We start from the raw sequence: 20,365 nt of genomic DNA on the forward strand, positions 1-20,365 counted from the left end.
TGATTTCACAAATTTTCAATATGTACACACACAGCCTTCCTCTTTTAACTTTTTGTACCATGTCCAAATCTGCATTGCAGTTGGTGCATTTTCAGAGAATTCTCTCATAAATGCACGTTGCAGTCTTGTTCAAGCGTACTCTAACACACAAAACACCTTTTCTTTTCCAGTGAATGGCATTTCTATACCTCATCTCATCTCATTATCTCTAGCCGCTTTATCCTGTCCTACAGGGTTGCAGGCAAGCTGGAGCCTATCCCAGCTGACTACGGGCGAAAGGCGGGGTACACCCTGGACAAGTCGCCAGGTCATCACAGGGCTGACACATAGACACAGACAACCATTCACACTCACATTCACACCTACGCTCAATTTAGAGTCACCAGTTAACCTAACCTGCATGTCTTTGGACTGTGGGGGAAACCGGAGCACCCGGAGGAAACCCACACGGACACGGGGAGAACATGCAAACTCCGCACAGAAAGGCCCTCGCCGGCCACGGGGCTCGAACCCAGACCTTCTTGCTGTGAGGCGACAGCGCTAACCACTACACCACCGTGCCGCCCCATTTCTATACCTAAAAAGATAAAAAACAAAAAACATTAAATTTTGGCCTGTTTCCGCATGTACTGTTAAGGTCAACTGAATGAGAATTGGCAAAGTTATTAGATTGTGAAATGATATCACATTGAAACACCCTGTATATGTTTGTGTTCGTTCCTATTTGGTAATGTAATTTTGTTAAATTAGGGAATTTTATGGTGTTTCAGGAGAAACTGTTCAAAACTTGACGAAGCTGCAAGAAGAACAGCTCACTCATTTTCAGTTGGCAGCAGTGGTAAAAAAAAAAAAAAGACAAAGAAAAAAAGTTTTTTTGCTGGGTTGCATAAAGTTTGATGTTCAAAATCCAAGATGGCCGCCTTGACAACCAGCATTTCAAACAAACGCAGCGGAATACTGTATTCACTTTCGCACGTACGAATTCTATTTAATAAAAATAAGTCGGTTCCCAAAAATATGTAAAGGATATATTTATTCATGTTACGTTTTCTTTTTTACTTCTTAGACGGTTATGGTGTTTGGCGATGAAACACCTGTTGCCCTGATGACAACCCGAATTGATTCCTGTTGATAGTATAGTGCACTAGCTAGGATGCATAGTCCGATATTAACATGCTCTACGTAGTGCACTTATGTAGGCAGTAAGAAGCTGTTTGAGATTCCGCAGCAGCATTTACATTCTGAATTTAGGCTTTTTGCATACCGTGACAGACGTTTTTCACGAAGCGCTGTATGTTAGATTTCTGCCAAAAGAAAACAAAAATTAGAATATTAATATTAATAATGACAAAGTTAAAAAGGGGAGGGGGTGAAGAAAGAAAAATGCTTCCTCAGAGAGTGTAATACAGGGCTGTAAAACGCAGCGCTGTGAGGAAACCATGGCTGTGGCCAATCCAGCAGACTTCCTCCGGAAAGCTGAAGATCTGAGAAAGTTGTGAGTAAACAGTGACAGTGGTTTAAACAATACACGGATTAATTAAGAATGACTCCGTTGATTTATGAATGTCTCTATGCAGGGTTGATAAACATGACAAAGAAAGGGCGGTGTGTAAGCACAGGAGGAGGAATGGCCTCAGAGACTGCTTCTGGGAATTAGATGAGTTGGAGAACAAGCTGAACAAGGAACTTAAGGCTGAAAGTAAGTTGATAGAAATGAACTATGTTTTCCCTTTTCATATTTTTAAAATCCATTTTGAAATGCTTTTTTTTTTTTACAGTGGCACTTAAAGGTGGGGTATGAGATTTTTTTCAGGTGTATTTTTTTACCATATTGCTTGAAAAGCTCCTCACACCCATGTTGCAAGCAGTACAATAGAAGGTTTGACCCCAAAACGAAATATTTTAATCCAGTCTACAGTGTAAATTAAAGGAAAAACGCCATCCAATCATATCGAGGTACCACCTCGAAATGATTGGATACTGACACGTCAATCAGACTGAAGCCCGCGAGCAGCCCGTCCCTTCTGTGTGTGTGTGAGAGAGCGAGCAGAGTGTCACACAGAGCGCAGGATTTTCTCAGTGCGCTCCCTCCAAACAACGGGGATTTACACGAAAACAGAAGGAGATATTCACAAAGTTCTTTCACAGTGAGTGCCACAAGGATCTCCTGAACACACTGATGTAATTTTTTTTGTCTGTAGTGTAAAAAATGAGGTCACTAGAGCGAGTTAAAAACGAGTGACTTTTCTGCCAAGTTTATAATGGCAGTCTATTGCCGCTTTTCCACTACCAACGCGGCTGAGTTGGGCTGAGCCGTGCCATGCTGAGTCGAGCTGAGCGGGGCTGTTGGAGTTGCATTTCGACTACAACCGCGCTGAACCGTGCTGGCTGGAAGTGGGTATATGTCACGTGATGTCGTTAGGTGGCGCAAACAGTGACATCAGTGACCTTTTAAGCGGTAGTCTCACGACCTGGATAGTAAACAATAAACATGGAGGACATGGAGTTGTTAGTGTTGCTGGTCTTGGTGCTGTGGCTTGTTGTCACCAACAACGCCAACAGATACTGGCAAGAGCGTATAGATGAGGCGAGGCGCATAAGGCTTCAGAAATTCTCGTAATTCGTAATTCTTCTTCTTCCGGGTTTACAGATCCCAGCGTGTGTGGGCATGTGAGGACACTCCTCCTCACCAATCAGTGCACAGGGGAGTGTCTCCTCACGCCCCTAGCCCCACTCGGCTCGGTTTGGCTCACTTCAGCCCTAGTCCAAAACCGTGCGAGTTTTGGGTGCTAAGTAGGGCTGAAGCGAGCTGAGTCGCGCTGCTTTGAGGTAGTCGAAACGTGAGCCGTGTCGGGCTGAAGTGAGCTGAAAAAGGGCAGTGGAAAAGGGCCATATGTGGCTGTGCGGCTGTCTTCTCTTCACTTTCAGGCTTCTCATTCAAAAACTGCAAGTCCTATCGTGTAGGTAGACACATTGTGTGAATCAGGACAAGTGTGGCTACTACTTTTGAGAAAATTATGTGTGTGGAGTGAAAATTGGGGCTGAAAACACAGTTTAAATGAGAAAGTTTGAGCTATTTTTCCAAGCTCTCTACACTCTGCTCCACTGGTGTGTAACGCAATAGACACCCATTATAAAGGCTGAATTTCTCAGGCTTTACTGTATAAGGGGGAGGAGGGGTGGAGATGCGGGGGGTGGGAGCATGGCGAGGGCGGGCGTGTTTCTTTTCAAAATATGGCTTGCGGGAACCGTTATTCCAAAATCTCATACCCCACCTTTAATGTGCCACTTTTGACTTGTGCCATGGAATCTGAACAGATGAGATACCTGTTTGAGTTTGGCAGAATAAACGCATCCTGCTTTGTCCATCTTTTAAACATTGTTTTCATCCTTTATTTATTTATTTTTAACCTCTACAAACCAATCCATGTTATTCAGTTGCTAATCAGATCCAAAGGAGTAAATTAAAGGTAAAATCCATGAACATCTTTGAAAACACCTTCCCTTTTTGACCTGATGTCTATGGTTGTATAGCTCATCTCTGTCTTCAGCTAAATTATTGACATAAATGCACTCTGTGGTTGGTGGAAGAGAGCAACTGGACTTGCTTGAAGATTCTTGAACAAAAGGCTTCCTCAGTTCTGTCTGACTAATAGGGAGTATCCAGTATTTATCCTCTCATGGATCATCATAGAATCAGAATTCTGATGGCTGCATTGTAGGTGGCTGATAAAAGATGTCTTAGACACCCACCTCTGTTCAGTGATGGTCGTTCCAGGTTGACAAAAATGAATGATCCTCTCTGGCTAAGGCTACATCCACACGACAACGAGATGTTATTTAAAAATGTATCGCGTCCAAATGGGCAACGATCAGTAAAATATCAGCTCCATATGGCAACGCAACGCTTGCTGAAAACGATGCAATACACATGCCACACCTCTAGGGGCGCTGTAAGACGGTCCCTTCGGAGACACCAGAACAATAGAAGAAGTAAGGACGCATGCGCATAAACTATTATGCGCGAGACTTCATATTAGCCACAAAGTCAGGAAAATCTGTTCGTAAAATTACATTATAATGACCAAATACAATGAAAAGTATTTTTCCAGTCTCACCTGTGAAAGGGTAATCCCATGTGATCTTGTTTGGACGGCAAACCTGTTGGTACAGTTAAACGCAGCTAATCTTTATTCTCCGCTTTGACCTTTCCAATATGGCGGCGAGGATGACCTATGATTCTACGCGGAAGGCGGCGTCTTTAATGGTCCGGAATAAATTGAATACTACACGTTGATGGAATAATTTGTTGTTTCTCACCTGTGAAAGGTAATCCCATGTGATCTCGTTTGGACGGTAAACCTGTTGGTACAGTTAAACGCAGCACATGAATCTTTATTCTCCGCTTTGACCTATCCAATATGGCGGCGAGGATGACGTATGATTCTACGCGGAAGGCGGCGTCTTTAATGGTCCGGAATAAATTGAATGCTACGTTTATGGATTAATTTGCTCCTCTACGCCCTTTTTGAGGAATGTATTGTCGGACTTAAACCATCATCTGAAGAGGTGAGATCGCTCCTTTTTTTCGCTGTTTTTGCTGGCGGGATTGACTCTGCCCTACGGGCTATTTTTTCTCTCTCTCTCTCTCTCTCTCTCTCTCTCTCACTTTGCACCATTACACAATAAATATTCACAGTGAAAATATTTTGTAAGCGCGTTTCATGAACCGAGTTATAGGATTTGTTGACAACTCACATCGCAATGAGAAGATCATTGGCACTACTGGTGTTAAGAATCAGACCATTTCATAAATGAATATTTTGCTGTAGAGCTGCAGTGTTTGTACAATTGCATGTTTTTGCTTCACTATTACTGTCACTATTCTGCTTCTTGCATTACTACTGTGAACTAACACTGAACATAATAATAATAATAATAATAATATCCAAGCTCGTGTTTCACTCTCACTAGTGCTCTGTAAGGCTTTTTCCTGGTGATATTCGTTACACTTCTACCCGGCGTGAAGCACTCACAGTCATGTGGTTGTGACGTCATCGTAAACAAATCCGTTGTACTCATCCAGACGACTTCACAACGGCAACGTTGCCAGATCTTTCCACTCTGGAACCCGTTCTCAAAAAGATTGCGTTTTGGGCACCCAAAACGCCGGTGCCGTGTGGACGCCAGGCCTAAACGATAAGCAATTGTATCGGATTCACCTGAATCCGTTGCCGTGTGGACAGGGCCTAAGATGTCTGCCAGTTTTCTGGAAGTCCTCTCATACTCCCACACCAGTCGTTGGGATCTCATCCCAAAGTGTGTAGAAACATGTCTGTGAAGATTCTCAGTCATCCAGGTACATAGTAATCTGTGGTTGGTAGAAGAGAGCAACTGGACTTGCTTGAAATTCTATAATGATCCATGAGAGGATAAATACTTGATACTCCCTATTAGTCAGACAGAACTGAGGAAGCCTTTCGTTCAAGAATCTTCAAGCAAGTCCAATTGCTCTCTTCTACCAACCACAGATTACTATGTACCTGGATGACTGAGAATCTTCACAGACATTAATGCACGTGACTGAAGAGAGACTTTTGTTACAGAAGCCAAATGAGTTCACATTTAGAACAAACTTTCTCCGTCATTTCTGGGACAGGAACCCCCTTTTTACCTGTTAAAAAAATCTACAGGTTCACGTCAATGTTATTGATGGGTCTGCTTATCTCATCTCATTATCTCGAGCCGCTTTATCCTGTCCCCCCCCCGCTGACGTAAGCGGTTCTTTCCTCTGGCCCAGCAAAGAGCTGGTGCTAGCCTGGAACCGTTTTTTCTGGCCCCAGAGCCAGTTCTTTGTCAGTGACTACGTTTACATGCACATCCAAATCGAGCTGCTGTCGGTAATCGAGCTGAAGGTCCCAGCAGGGTGCCAGAGAAATCCAATCCTACATGCACACAATGAAATCGGGCTATTGTGTGAGGTGCATTGTGCACCCGAGCCACAGGTGGCGCAACACGCCCCATCGTGTTGGTACACTTCCGGTTGTCGTCATGAAGAAGAGCTGTTCAAGAGTGTAAACAAAGTTATCAGTTCCGTGTTCTCCATTGCGCGTTTTTCTCCCGTCTATGAATTTTAATATATTCAACTCCTTAAGCTGAATGAGCATGAACTCTGTCTCCTCATTGCTCCAGAAGTGCACGTTTCTGCTTGCCTGTGGCAGTGGGGGCGTGGTCAAGCGCCGGTCTGTGACAGGAGGGCGGAGCCAGGGAAGGTGAGTGGCAGAATCACTTCACCTGACGGTAATTAACCTGTGTTTGTGTGGCTTCCCAGTAACCGCGCCTTATTTAAGGAGGCAGAGGGGAAAGCTCATCCCGGGACTAGAACACAGCGCGCATGTGTGTTTTTCTCTCAAGAATAAAAGTAGGCTGTTAAACTGAAAAGTCTGACAATAAAAAGCCTATTAGTACCAGAAGCTTTGTCCTGCCGTCCTCTGTGCTCCACCCACACTTCAGAGAGCTCTACATCGCCATTTTCTCTTCTTCGTTTGTTCCTCCTGACCTCTTCTGCTGCTCGCTACTACTGTTGTCATGCCGACCGAGGCTGTTGTGTTTCCCGCTTGTGGTCTCGTCACTCGTCACTTCCGGAAGTAGCTCGACAACTAGCTCGATAGGGTTTACATGCACAAAGTAGCTCGGCAGAAATCGCATAAACTAGGTCGTGTAGCTCGATTCCGAGAAATCAAGTTCGGTTCAATTTCAGCCGAATTAAGGTGTATACATGGCATTTTGAACTTTGATTTCAGTTGAGCAACGGCAGAAATTCGATTCTCTCTATGTGCATGTAAACGTAATGAGTGGAAACAGAAAACCCGGTTCCAAACTAAGCACTGGCCCCGAACCAGCCCTGGAACTGCCTTGGTGGAAAAGGGGCATAAGAGACTCAGCCTCTCTGGGATGTGCTTTTTATACCCAATCATGTTACTGACCTGTTGCCAATTAACCTAATTAGTTTTTTTTTTTTTAAGCATTACGCAACTTTTTCAGACCCCGTTTACACGTAGCCGGGTATCTATAAAAACGGATATTTATTTATTTATGCGGTTGTACCCATCATTTACACGTAAACGGAGGTTTCAGTCACTGAAAACAGCTGCTTTCAAAAACTCCGGGCAAAGTGGAGATTTGTGAAAACTCCGTTTTCATGCCTGCGTGTAAATAGTGGAAAATGGAGTTTTCTCCGTGTTATGGGGACAACGGAGTTTTAGCATTGTGATCTGATGGTCCCTCCTCCTTGGCTTTCAGATCTCTGGTTGGCTTTCTATTTGTTTGACATGTTTTTGACAGCCTTCCCTGGCTGTTTTTGAGCATTGTGTAAATGGAATTATTTTCTAGTATGGGGAGGGGAAAATACCCGTTTTCATAAATACCCGGCTACGTGTAAACGAAGTATCAGTCTTTTGTTGCCCCGCCCCAACTTTTCTAAAATGTGTTGCTGACATCAAATTCAAAATGATATTGTTTTTTTGAAAACAAAAAAACAATAAAAATTTCTCAGTTTCAACATCTGATATGTTGTCTTTTGTACCATTTTCAATGAAATATAGGGCTTCCATGATTTGCAAGTCTTCACATTCTGTTTTTATTTATGTTTTACACAGCATCCCAACTTTCTGGAATTGGGGTTATGATTCAACTGATCAGTGAAATAGCCTACTAACTCATCTCATTATCTCTAGCCGCTTTATCCTTCTACAGGGTCGCAGGCAAGCTGGAGCCTATCCCAGCTGACTACGGGCGAAAGGCGGGGTACACCCTGGACAAGTCGCCAGGTCATCACAGGGCTGACACATAGACACAGACAACCATTCACACTCACATTCACACCTACGGTCAATTTAGAGTCACCAGTTAACCTAACCTGCATGTCTTTGGACTGTGGGGGAAACCGGAGCACCCGGAGGAAACCCACGCGGACATGGGGAGAACATGCAAACTCCGCACAGAAAGGCCCTTGCCGGCCACGGGGCTCGAACCCGGACCTTCTTGCTGTGAGGCGACAGCGCTAACCACTACACCACCGTGCCGCCAGCCTACTAACTAAGAAGTGTAAAAAAAAAATCAAGAATTGCAAATATTTGGGCTGCATCCCAAATCAAATAGTTTGTCACTACACTGTTGCATTTTTACTATTTAGGCAGTCTGCTTGGGCCATAGCCTTAAATTCTTTTGAAATAAGTGCACTCATAGTGGAGAAAGAGTGCAACATACTTGATCAAATAATTTTTCTGCAAGTCGAATGCAGTTGTATTTTTCAACCAGAGACGGTGAAATTCCAAGCTCTTTCATCCTGTAGCTTTAAGCAATCTCTTAATATTCATTTGATCCAATTTTATTTTCTTCATTGTAGTTCTGACAGTGCAGCAACACCTACAAAAAATCAGAAATGGTGTTTACAGATTCCAGGGGCAGCTGATGGATGTGAAGCCGTCTCCCAATTGTAAGTAACATTATAACGAAACCTGTATTTTCAATCTGAATGACTTCAAATACTGTGTAAGCTTTTTATCTCTGTACATAAATGCAGAACATTTTCTGTCTTTAAATCTCAGTGATAGAAAAACTGAAAGACATCATGAGTGAGATTGAAAACTCTATCAACACTTTCAAAGAACAACAACATGGACGGTATAAAAGCACTTTTTGTGAAGAATAAATTGTAAGCAGTTAACTTATGCCTGAAGTGTAAAAGCATGTTGTTTACTCATTTTTCCCTGAAGTTTTGAGGAGCTCTTGCAGGAGGAAAGGACTTGTTGGCAAGAGATATGTGCCTTTGAAAGGAAGATTGACTCTTGGTCGTTGGCTGTGAAGAAGGACATTGAGCTTTCCATAGTTCAGAAAACCAAACATGGGATGGCCACAAAAAAGAGACAGGCGTTTCCTCTCGAGGTGATTGCTCTGGAAACATTCCTGCAGAAGACAGGAGGCAAACTGGGCGGCTGGGACCAATATGACCATCAGAGCTTCCTGAAAGTATGGACCAAGCACCGTGGAAAGCCCTCCTATAGGTCTGAGGTTCAACTTTACTTACCAGGCAAAACGGAGGAGGATATAAGATTGCATGAGGACTGGTATCGAGAAATGTGCCGTCTCCAGGAAAAGAAGAAGGAGGTACGAGTTCATTCTGGACTTTTCAGTGCTGATTGCTGAATTAATGAATTCTTATGTGGTGTTCAAAAAGGAAGTAATATTTACTCTTGTTTCAAAATGAACATGTCTTGTCATGATAGCAAAGTGTGTCCACACAGGCCTTTTTTTTTTTTGTAAACTACGTGTTAGTCCTAAATGGGCAACTAGAAAGTTGCTAAGATGCTTGGATTGTTGTAGGCTGTAATGGTGGGCTAGAGTGGAAAAACTGGCACATGATTAAAGAGAAGGTACTAAATAGTAGGGTAGAGGCGTGCATTAAGACTGACGTCCTAAAGAAACAGCCACGCTCCAGAAAAGGCTTTTCCTCTTATGTGGGTGAGCCAAGGCGTTATCTATGAAGATTGCAGGACAAAGAAAAGCCACATTCGTTAATATAGAAGTGTATTTGGTGTGCTGGTTTGCTCACACACATTTACCATGTTCTTTCATCCTCTGTAAAACGCTTTATCTTGATCACAGTCGCTGTAGTTTAAATTACTTTTTTTTTTTTAGAAATTGCGAATAGTACCAACTAGGTTAATTAGAAATATTGCTGGTGTACATGCAGAAATGAGTGTGGGAAAGGCAGGATGGGTCAGTATTCTTTCAGGGGGATGTGGGAATGGAATTAATAAACAGTCCCACACGCACACATCTAAGGTGGGAGAAAAGACAACGTTATGTGATGACACGTGAAGACGTTTCCACAGTGCACAATGTACATCTCATCTCATCTCTAGCTGCTTTATCCTGTTCTACAGGGTCGCAGGCAAGCTGGAGCCTATCCCAGCTGACTACGGGCGAAAGGCGGGGTACACCCTGGACAAGTCGCCAGGTCATCACAGGGCTGACACATAGACACAGACAACCATTCACACTCACATTCACACCTACAGTCAATTTAGAGTCACCAGTTAGCCTAACCTGCATGTCTTTGGACTGTGGGGGAAACCGGAGCACCCGGAGGAAACCCACGCAGACACGGGGAGAACATGCAAACTCCACGCAGAAAGGCCCTCGCCGGCCACGGGGCTCGAACCCGGACCTTCTTGCTGTGAGGCGACAGCGCTAACCACTACACCACCGTGCCGCCCCCCGTCAAATTCTAAAGTAGGGAAAAGGAGAGATAATTAAATATTCTGTCTGAAAATGTTGTTTATTGTCTATTTCGTGAGTGACCGTGGCGTTCTGTTGTGATGTACTATTTAGTAGGTTAGTGTGCAGGTTTGGTCAAAGATACAAAAAAGTTTGCGGGAGCTACATTTCCACCGCATTGCACATTACATTATTAACATTATTTTTTGGCATATTGTTTGGTTTTGGACAGTCCATGAATGTTTTTGGATCATAGTCCTTTGACTGTGTTTTCTTTTATTGGAAACATAAGGACTTTTAAAAACATGCTAATAAATATACAGCTTGTTAAGGATAATTAGAATAGTTGTACCGTTACAAATGTGTTGTACCAGTTTAGTTGATATGAGAACTGTTTCTAGTCTAGTGCACTGCTTGATGCTTTATCCTGAATATTTTAATATGCTTTAAGGTTGTAAAAACAGGTTAGTCTACCTTTTATCAAGGACCTGCTACATGACAAACAGAAAACAAGTATCTGTTTGATCTTATCACCATAGTAACTTGATTATGTGATGTATTGAAAACAGAGGCATTGGCTTCTATGCTTATCCAGCGGTCCAAATGTTCAAAAATCCAGTTTTGCATATACACTCCACCCATAATGTGACTGAAAGGATACTTTATTGACCAGGCTATTCAGAAATGGAGGTCAGAAAGACAGAGAGAACGAGAAGCTCGTGTGCAGCATGAACACCAGGATGTAGAGGCTGAGAGGAAGGCGCAAGAAGTTGCTCTACGGGAAGCCCAGCGTCTCAAACAGGAAGAGGAGCGCAGGGAGGCGGCACTCCGTCTGGAGGCATGGAGAAAGCAGCGGCGGCAGCAGCAGGAGCAGGAGGAGAAGCAGAAACTCCAAGAAGAGGTGCTGCGGAGCAAAATACTAAAAGAGGAGAGGCGGCGGCAGCAGGAGGTCAAGCTCGCTGTGGAGGCCCGTATCAGGCAGAGGAAAGAAGAGGAGGAGCTGAGAATGCTGGAGAAGGAAGCACAGGAGCGAGCGGAGGTGGAGGAGAGGAGGAGACTCGCTGCTGAAGGCATCAAACATTTTCAAGAGAGGGTGAGTTCAGAGAGAACAAACTGCAGTTTGTTTTGATTTATAAAATCTCTGAACATCTGAATTCAGTTCTGTTTGTGTGCATAGGATCTACACAAGTTAGAGGCAAAACTGCAGGGAAAGCAGGCTAAAGAGCAGGAGGAGCTGGAACGACTGAAGAAGCAGGCTAAACTAAAAGAGGTGGTGACATTTGAATGGAAAGAAATAGTCAAATGAAATATTAATTTGCACTATTCTGCACTATCTCACCTTAACAGCTGCTAGTTTGTTTATTCTGCTTATTTCATGTTTACCTGCTATACCTCAAGTGCCCTTGACTGTTTGGTTATTGTACCAATTTGTGTGTGTGTATGAGTGATTAGTCTAGTTAATATCTAGAGTGTTTATACTGTTTATATTGTCTGTTTGAGTGTTTAGTCTGTCTTATTGTTATCTAGTGTTTATACTGTTTATATTGTTTGAGTGTTTAGTCTAGTTCAGTGGTTCTCAAACTTTTTTTCACCAAGTACCACCTCAGAAAATACTTGGCTCTCCAAGTACCACCATAATGACCAACATTAAAATACAGTAGCGTAGTAGGCCGAAGTATTCATTAAAAACAAGGCGGAGGTTTTATTTAACAAGTATATTTAATATTGTTGGCCACTGTAACATTACACACAGTACTTTGAACAGTAACACTGTGTTTAAATATAGGAAAATAAAACACTGTACTTAAATAATGAATCAAATAAATTGGCCAAATTTGCAACATCTGTATTCTCATCAAGCTGTATGGTAAAATATCTACTGTTCTTAATGCGCTCAATCAGTGTCTTTTTAACATCGTCAGCCATGTCGTTTATTCTCCTTGACATGGTGTCATTTGAAAGCGGCACCAAGTTTAACTCTCTGGCAGCTTTCTCTCCACACATGATATGTGTCATCTCTTTGGCTAATGGTAAACACAGCAGTTCCCCGATTGTGTGCGGCTTACCGGCTCTGGCGATCAGGAGGCTGGCACGATATGAAGCTTCCTGTGCTTTGGCTACGGGTGTACCATAGGACAGAATGGTGGACTTGGACTGCTTCAGTTCATCACGTTTTCGTAAAAAAAAAAAAATCCATTGGTTTGTATTTTAGTGCTGTGTGTTTGGTTGTAAGATGCCGTTTGAGATGCGATGGTTTCATGGACTCATTGCTCAGAACGTCCCCGCATACAACACACTGCGGCCTGGGCAGCTCCTCTGTCCCGCTCCAAATGAATCCCAGTTTTATGTATTTTTCGTCATACTTCCTCCTCACTGGTTTCTGCCGTTTGCTAGCAGTTCTGGGGCTGGTTTTGCCACTGTCGTTAGCATCCGCGCTCGGCTCACACACATCCTCTTCAGTTCTCCCTCTCTCCTGATCCACGCTCCCATTCGTGGATTTAAGCCACAACAGTAATTTTGTCGTACTCGTCATAATTAGCAAAGCCACCTCCACCTTTTCCCATCACAGCCTAGTCTGTCAGCGGAACCGGCGGGAATGCGTACGTATGCTACGTATGGCTACCCAGAAGCACTTGCAAACTTTTTAAAATTATTAACTTAATTTGTATCTCCTTTCATTTTCTTGTCATCTGTTGATATTTTCATCCATTCGGATATTATGGATAGTATTTCACGTTTTATTTTATTTTTTAAAATTTATTTATATTTAATTGATTCTTTGGCGTACCACTAGAATGGAGCCCGCGTACCACAGTTTGAGAATCACTGGTCTAGTTCATATCTAGAGTGTTTTATACTGTTTATATTGTCTGAGTGTTTAGTCTGTCTAGTTCCTATCTAGTGTTTATACTGTTTATATTGCGGGTTTTTTTTTTCAATTATTCTATTTTTATTTATTGCATTGCCAGTTTGCACCGTGGGTCAGAGAGGACTGATATTTCATCTGTGCTGTATGTTGAGCATGTATAGCATATTTGACAATAAAGTTGACTTGACTTAACTTTTAACAGTGATCACTATTTTTTATTTTTTAAACCTTACCCCAGGTTGAAAGTCACATGAGACGAGATCCTTCAAGACTCTACAAACCAACCAAAGGATGGGAAGAACGCACCAAAGAGGTTGGGCCAACAGGAGGTGGACCTGTCTCTCACATGTTTCACAGGTATGAATTTATACACAGATGTGTTGACGTAAACCAAAAGTAAAGGTTTTGTCTTAATTTCATAACTTTTCATGACAATTATCCCAATTAAAAGTTAAATCTAACATCACACTCTTTGGAGTGAATATTTGCGGCACCTTCTGATTCATCTATCTCTGACCAAGCGTGGAAACTGAAAACTGTCACGGCTTTCAGTGGGACAGACAAGCTGTGATTTGTTGGCTTTCCCTTCACTGTGGTGAGACCGTGAATAAAAGTAATATATACGCGCGCGTGCGCACAGTAATATTCAAATACAGTTATTTTCAGTGTTATAACCTTGTGGGTCAACAGCGGCCCAGAGTACATGCAAAGAGGTTGGTGAAATACTGTACTTGAAATAATATTTTGTCTAGTAATATTGTAATAATAGTGACAGCACTGGGATGTAGTTTAACAGCTCAGTTATAGAGCTAGATAGAGGTGTGATCAATTTACCAGCTTTCTTTCTGACAATAACATTTGGATCATAAAAATGTGGTAAATTCTGTGAATGTTTTATATATTAAGTAGTTAATACAGAATCAACAAAACTCTTCCTTTGCATTAAGATTAAAAAATGAGAAATTTTAGACATTTTAACAAGTTGAAGACGAGTTCAATATCATGCTAGCTGAATGGAATATATCTGCTATACCATGAAAAAAGCTATTTATTATTATTATTATTATTATTATTATTATTATTATTATTATACATTCCTTTTGGGTGTTCAGTGCGTCTTTCAAAATTCTCTTAACATCTTCTGTACTTAACGAAGCAGACCTGGCGGCCATGTTTGTTTACAAATTGTCACAGTCGCTCACTAGTGTGGAAGTTTTACGTCTCTGATGTGTGGTGTCCTGTTGTCTTGACAACTATGCAATATTGTAAACCATATTCAATGCTCATTCTCGATTGGGTAGAGTGATATAATACATGTAGGATAAGCCATATGCTAACAATATCAAACCAAATTAATGAAACGCACTAGAAGGAAATAGAATACATGTATGTTGTTTACCAGCTGAGAGGTCCGTATCGTGAAATACCGTGACCGAGGTCTTGAAAGTACTGAGCGAGGCCCTCTGGGCCGAGGTCAGTATTCAAGGCCGAGGTCATGGTATTTCACCATACGGACCGACCTTAAGCTGGTAAATAATATATTTTTTTCTTTACCAAATTCTAACAGAAAATGAGAGCGCCCAAAAGGGAAAACCGAGCTGAGCCGCCATTTTGAATCCTCATTCACGGCTGTAATGCAAATTGCTTCCTCCTCGGTATACAAGTGCACTTCCATGGCAGGAAAAAAACTACATTTTGCCGCCTATGTAGTCCCCTATTTATACAAAACTGAGTCATTCAGGATTCAGCCATGTTTTTGCGCCGCGTTAGCAAGTTACAGGTTTTTAGCTTTCTCCTGAAATGTTTTCTTTTATTTCTTCTTCCTCAGGGTAGTAAAACTCTCTTTCGCTGTGAACACTGTCGTTATCGCTATCCATGCTGTAAAATTAATGCTATTCTCCTGAGAAATGCGAAAATAAATGTTGACAAAAAATGCTACTATATTTGTTGTGAACGAGCGATTCGCCAGAGGTCCGTAACTGGGGTCCGTACCATAGGATACGGACCCACTCGCCAGCCAATCTGAGCGTAGGATTTGGACCGCGAAAAAAATGTTTTTCTTCCATGGAAAAAAATGTCCTGTATGTATAATACAAAATATTTTAGATCACAAAGAGAAAGGAAAATGCATCCTTTTGAATAATTTTTTTTTTTTGCTATTAATATCCTAGCATACACTTTTTGACCATTATTAGCTCATCTGGCCAATAGGTGATATGCCATCATGTGTTGTCTGTTGTCCATCTGTCCAGCGTCATCCACATTTCATGAAAATCACTTCTCTTAATTCTTCACCAATTTTGATTCTTTCTGGCATGAAGGTAGGGGTACCTAGGGTGCATATAACTTCTACCCAGATTTGCTGAATTACATTTATTCATGAAGTTATGGACTATTTAGGCCGTAATGAGCAGTTCAACAAAAATCACTTCTCTGTTAATTCCTTGCTGTTTTGGATTCTTTCTGGCAAATAGGTAGGTATTCCTCGGGTGTATATAGCTTCTATATATAGTTTGTGTATATATATATATATATATATATATATATATATATATATATATATAGTGTATATATAGCTTGCACCATTTATTGTGCAAGGTGGCCCACTTTAGATCGTTCCTTCTGGACTAGATGAGGCCAGAGGGAGCTACGCCATTGACAGTCTCATTTATATGTTTTAATAATGAAGGAACATATGATCCTCAGACATTAAATGGTTTGTTGTATAAAATGTATTTCTTTGTCTTTTTTCCATTTGGTCTTAAGGGTATACAAACTTTTGCTCTTGGCTGTTGCTTTTAGGTGTCACAAATCAATTTCGAACATTCTCATCAAGACAGAGTAGTGTAGTTGAATTGTACCTAATAATGACAAAATGAGCACAAAGTTTTCAGGTTGAAATGAGAAGTCTCCCCAGGATACTGAGTCAGTTAATGGTTGCAGGGGATTGGGACACTTCATCCAATGACCGTTTTGTCCGAAGCCTTTTTCATACACACTATCAATTATTTTATGTGCGTGACAAGATAGAGATATAAACCTACCATAATTCATTTAAGGGCGTGCATTAAGCAGGTTTATGACTGCATCTCCCGCGATTTACAGTATATACCTAATAGCCTATATGTACTTCCCATTGTCAGACAGCGGTAGGAGACGGATGCAAGTGCAGATGTAATGTTTATTAACGATTGTGAAAACACACAGGCAAACAATCCAAAACGGCAGGCAATCTCGTAAACATGAAACTAGCAAAAGGTCGGGCGAGGCACAAACAGGCTAAATCAGGCAAAGACAAAAACAGAAACTAAGAACAGGAAACGGGATTGGAAACCCAGGGAATCTACACGGGAGAATAAGACTCAGTAATGCGTGCTGACATGGTGTAATACTTTGCACTGAATGTGCGTTTTCCTCAATCTTTTTTTTATATATATATATATATATATATATATATATATATATATATATATATATATATACAGGTCCTTCTCAAAAAATTAGCATATTGTGATAAAGTTCATTATTTTCTGTAATGTACTCATAAACATTAGACTTTAATATATTTTAGATTCATTACACACAACTGAAGTAGTTCAAGCCTTTTATTGTTTTAATATTGATGATTTTGGCAAAAAAGTAAAGGAAAACCAAAAATCCCTATCTCAAAAAATTTGCATATTTCATCTGACCAATAAAAAAAGTGTTTTTAATACAAAAAAAGTCAACCTTCAAATAATTATGTTCAGTTATGCACTCAATACTTGGTCGGGAATCCTTTGGCAGAAATGACTGCTTCAATGCGACGTGGCATGGAGGCGATCAGCCTGTGGCACTGCTGAGGTGTTATGGAGGCCCAGGATGCTTCGATAGCGGCCTTGAGCTCATCCACAGTGTTGGGTCTGGTGTCTCTCAACTTCCTCTTCACAATACCCCACAGATTCTCTATGGGGTTGAGGTCAGGAGAGTTGGCAGGCCAATTGAGCACAGTAATACCATGGTCAGTAAACCATTTACCAGTGGTTTTGGCACTGTGAGCAGGTGCCAGGTCGTGCTGAAAAATGAAATCTTCATCTCCATAAAGCTTTTCAGCAGATGGAAGCATGAAGTGCTCCAAAATCTCCTGATAGCTAGCTGCATTGACCCTGCCTTTGATAAAACACAGTGGACCAACACCAGCAGCTGACATGGCACCCCAAATCATCACAGACTGTGGAAACTTCACACTGGGCTTCAAACACCTTGGATTCTGTGCCTCTCCACTCTTCCTCCAGACTCTAGAACCATGATTTCCAAATTAAATGCAAAATGTACTTTCATCTGAAAAGAGGACTTTGGACCACTGAGCAGCAGTCCATTTCTTTATCTCCTTAGCCCAGATAAGACACTTCTGACATTGTCTCTGGCTCAGAAGTAGCTGGATATTAGGAATGCGAAAGTTGTATCCCCTTTCTTGAAGATGTCTGTTCGTGATGGGTCTTGATACACTGACACCAGCCTCAGTCCACTCCTTGTGAAGCTCTCCCAAGTTCTTGAATCAACTTTTCTTGACCATCCTCTCAAGACTGCGGCCATCCCTGTTGCTTGTGCACTTTTTCCAGCCACCCTTTTCAGCAATGACCTTTTGTGGCTTACCCTCCTTGTGGAGGGCATCGGCAATCATCTTCTGGACAACAGTCAAGTCAGCAGTCTTCCCCATGATTGTGGTTGTGTGTACTGAACTAGACCGAGAGATACACTGTGTTCATACTGTTTTACTCAAACTCGAAATGAAATATTCTAATATTTTGAGATGGGTATTTTTTATGTTTTTGTACTGTATGTCATACTGATTAAAATTAAAATAGAAAAATGCTTGAAACATTTTAGTTTATGTGTAATGAGTCTATAATATATAACATTTTCACTTTCTTAAATAACTGATGGAAAATATTGAACTTTTTCACAATATGCTAATTTTTTGAGAAGGACCTGTGTGTGTATATATATATATATATATATATATATATATATATATATATATATATATATATACACACACACACGCTGATGCCTCTTGATCATGTGCAGGTGAGCCTCATTAACAGCATGCGTGCGAGAGTCCGCTTGGTGCGCGCGCAGTCCGGAGCGCACCTGAGTGGAATCGCACACGTGCTGTTAATGAGGCTCACCTGCACATGATCAAGAGGCATCAGCGTGTGTGTGTGTGTGTGTATATATAAAGACTGAGAAAATGCACATTTTCTCATATCTGGATATCTGGTAAGTGCGAGTATAGATTTTCTATGTAATTTGGTCTAATAAAAATGATCTTTCCCCACAAGCAGCCCCAGCCAAACGCACCCGCAGTTGAAACTCACTGATTCCCGTCATTTCCGGTTTCATTTTTCATTTTGCAAAAATGTGTGTCGCTTCGGTCAAATTCCATTGAGAATTCCTCCTTTTTTCAGGTATTTGTTTGTTCGAAATATAAAATAATTGATCGTGCATATGAAAAAAGCTTTGGATGAAATGTCTTAACTATTGGACGAAATGGTCGTTGGATGAAATGACCTGTATCCGTTGCAGGAATACGACTCGGCCAATGGTAGCAGACAGATGACAAAGGGGGGGAAAAAAACAACACGGTGTGTTAGCATGGTGCTGCCGGCCCACAACAGGTCACTAGAAGAGCTTCACTGCAAATTGGCAAAGATTCTCCAAGGCTCTGGAACTGTCGTGGAGGAATGAAAAGCATTCTTCCGAAAGATATTCCCTCAGTTGGTGTGTGATGATGATGATGGGTATTGTTGCCTTCAACGTTTCCCATAGATGAGTTTGAGATCTGGTAACTGTCAAGACCATAGCATATGATTTACATAATTTGTACACCCAGTGAACCATTCAGTGAGCCATTGTAGATAGGGGCAGGGTCATCATGGAAGAGAGCATGCCCATCAGGATAGAAAGATTTTGACATGGCCTTGTACTTCGCTGTCAGGGGACAAGTGGGTTCAGATTATGCCATCAGAACTCCCCCTGATTAATTCTGTATCTGTTCAAATTGTGTGTCAGTGTTAATTCTTGTTCTTTATTAACTTTATGCTAACATTCAGAACGTTATGTTGAATCTGTTTATCACAGGGCAGTACCGACATGGAGACAAGTCCTTTAAACCAAGACTCAGATTTTCAGACATGGAAGGCATCCAGATATGTACAAGAATGGAATGAACTTTTTCTGTTTGTGTAAATTGATTCTGATTTTGATAAAGGAAAAATAATGTCCATGTTATTTGTTTTAAATGCCATTTACTTTAGAGGTTTGTTTTTTAACATAGTTAATTCCTAGTGTATCTCAAAATATTGGAATATCATGAAGTTCATTTTTTTCATCGTGTAATTCAAAAAGATAAACGTTCATATGTTCTATATCCATTACACGTAAAGTGAAATATTTCAGGGCTTTTTGTTTTAATTTTGATGATTTATGGTTTAGATCTCATGAAACTGGATTTCTGAGTATCTTAAAATATGAGAATATTTCATTTCGAGTTTGAGTACACACAGCCACAATCATTGGGAAGACTGCTGACTTGACAGTTGTCCAGAAAACGATCATCGACACCCTCCATAAGGAGGGTAAGCCACAGAAGGTCATTACTGAAAAGTCTGGCTGGAAAAGGTGCACAAGCAACAGGGATGACCGCAGCCTTGAGAGAATTGTCAAGAAAAGTCAATTCAAGAGCTTGGAAGAGCTTCACAAGGAGTGGACTGAGACTGGTGTCAGTTCATCAAGAGCCACCATGCACAGACGTCTTCAGGAAAGGGGCTACAACTGTCGCATTCCTAATATCAAGCCGCTCCTGAACCAGAAACATCTTACCTGCGCTAAGGAGAGAAAGAACTGGACTTGATAAAACACAGTGGACCAACGCCAGCTGATATGGCACCCCAAATCATCACAGACTGTGGAAACTTGACACTGGACTTCAAACACCTTGGATTCTGTACCTCTTCACTCTTCCTTCAGACTCTCGGACCTTGATTTCCAAAGGAAATACAAAATTTGCTTTCATCTGAAAAGAGGACTTTGGACCACTGAGCAACAGTCCAGGGGTGGGTTTCCCAAAAGCATTGCAGCACGAATATCATTAAATGGTAGTGCGAGCAGCACAGTGAATACTCTGTCCTGGTTAAGGTGCTCTTGGAGTTAAGAGGCTTTTGGGAAACCCAC

At 41.5% G+C, this 20,365-nt stretch overlaps 1 protein-coding gene across 1 annotated transcript; it reads left to right on the forward strand.

Annotated features, from left to right (window-relative positions):
- Window positions 1–921: 921 nt before the first annotated feature.
- LOC132892532 (coiled-coil domain-containing protein 112) lies at window positions 922–19,731 on the forward strand. The gene is made up of 9 exons (XM_060930810.1): window positions 922–1,495; window positions 1,578–1,699; window positions 8,408–8,497; window positions 8,610–8,685; window positions 8,778–9,168; window positions 10,955–11,374; window positions 11,459–11,551; window positions 13,389–13,507; window positions 19,274–19,731. The coding sequence occupies exons 1-9, from the start codon at window positions 1,440–1,442 to the stop codon at window positions 19,302–19,304; spliced, it is 1,398 nt and encodes a 465-aa protein (XP_060786793.1). The 5' UTR covers window positions 922–1,439; the 3' UTR covers window positions 19,305–19,731.
- Window positions 19,732–20,365: the final 634 nt, after the last annotated feature.

Source organism: Neoarius graeffei, chromosome 10 (assembly GCF_027579695.1).
Source record: "Neoarius graeffei isolate fNeoGra1 chromosome 10, fNeoGra1.pri, whole genome shotgun sequence".
In the NCBI taxonomy this organism is placed as follows: Eukaryota; Metazoa; Chordata; class Actinopteri; order Siluriformes; family Ariidae; genus Neoarius; species Neoarius graeffei.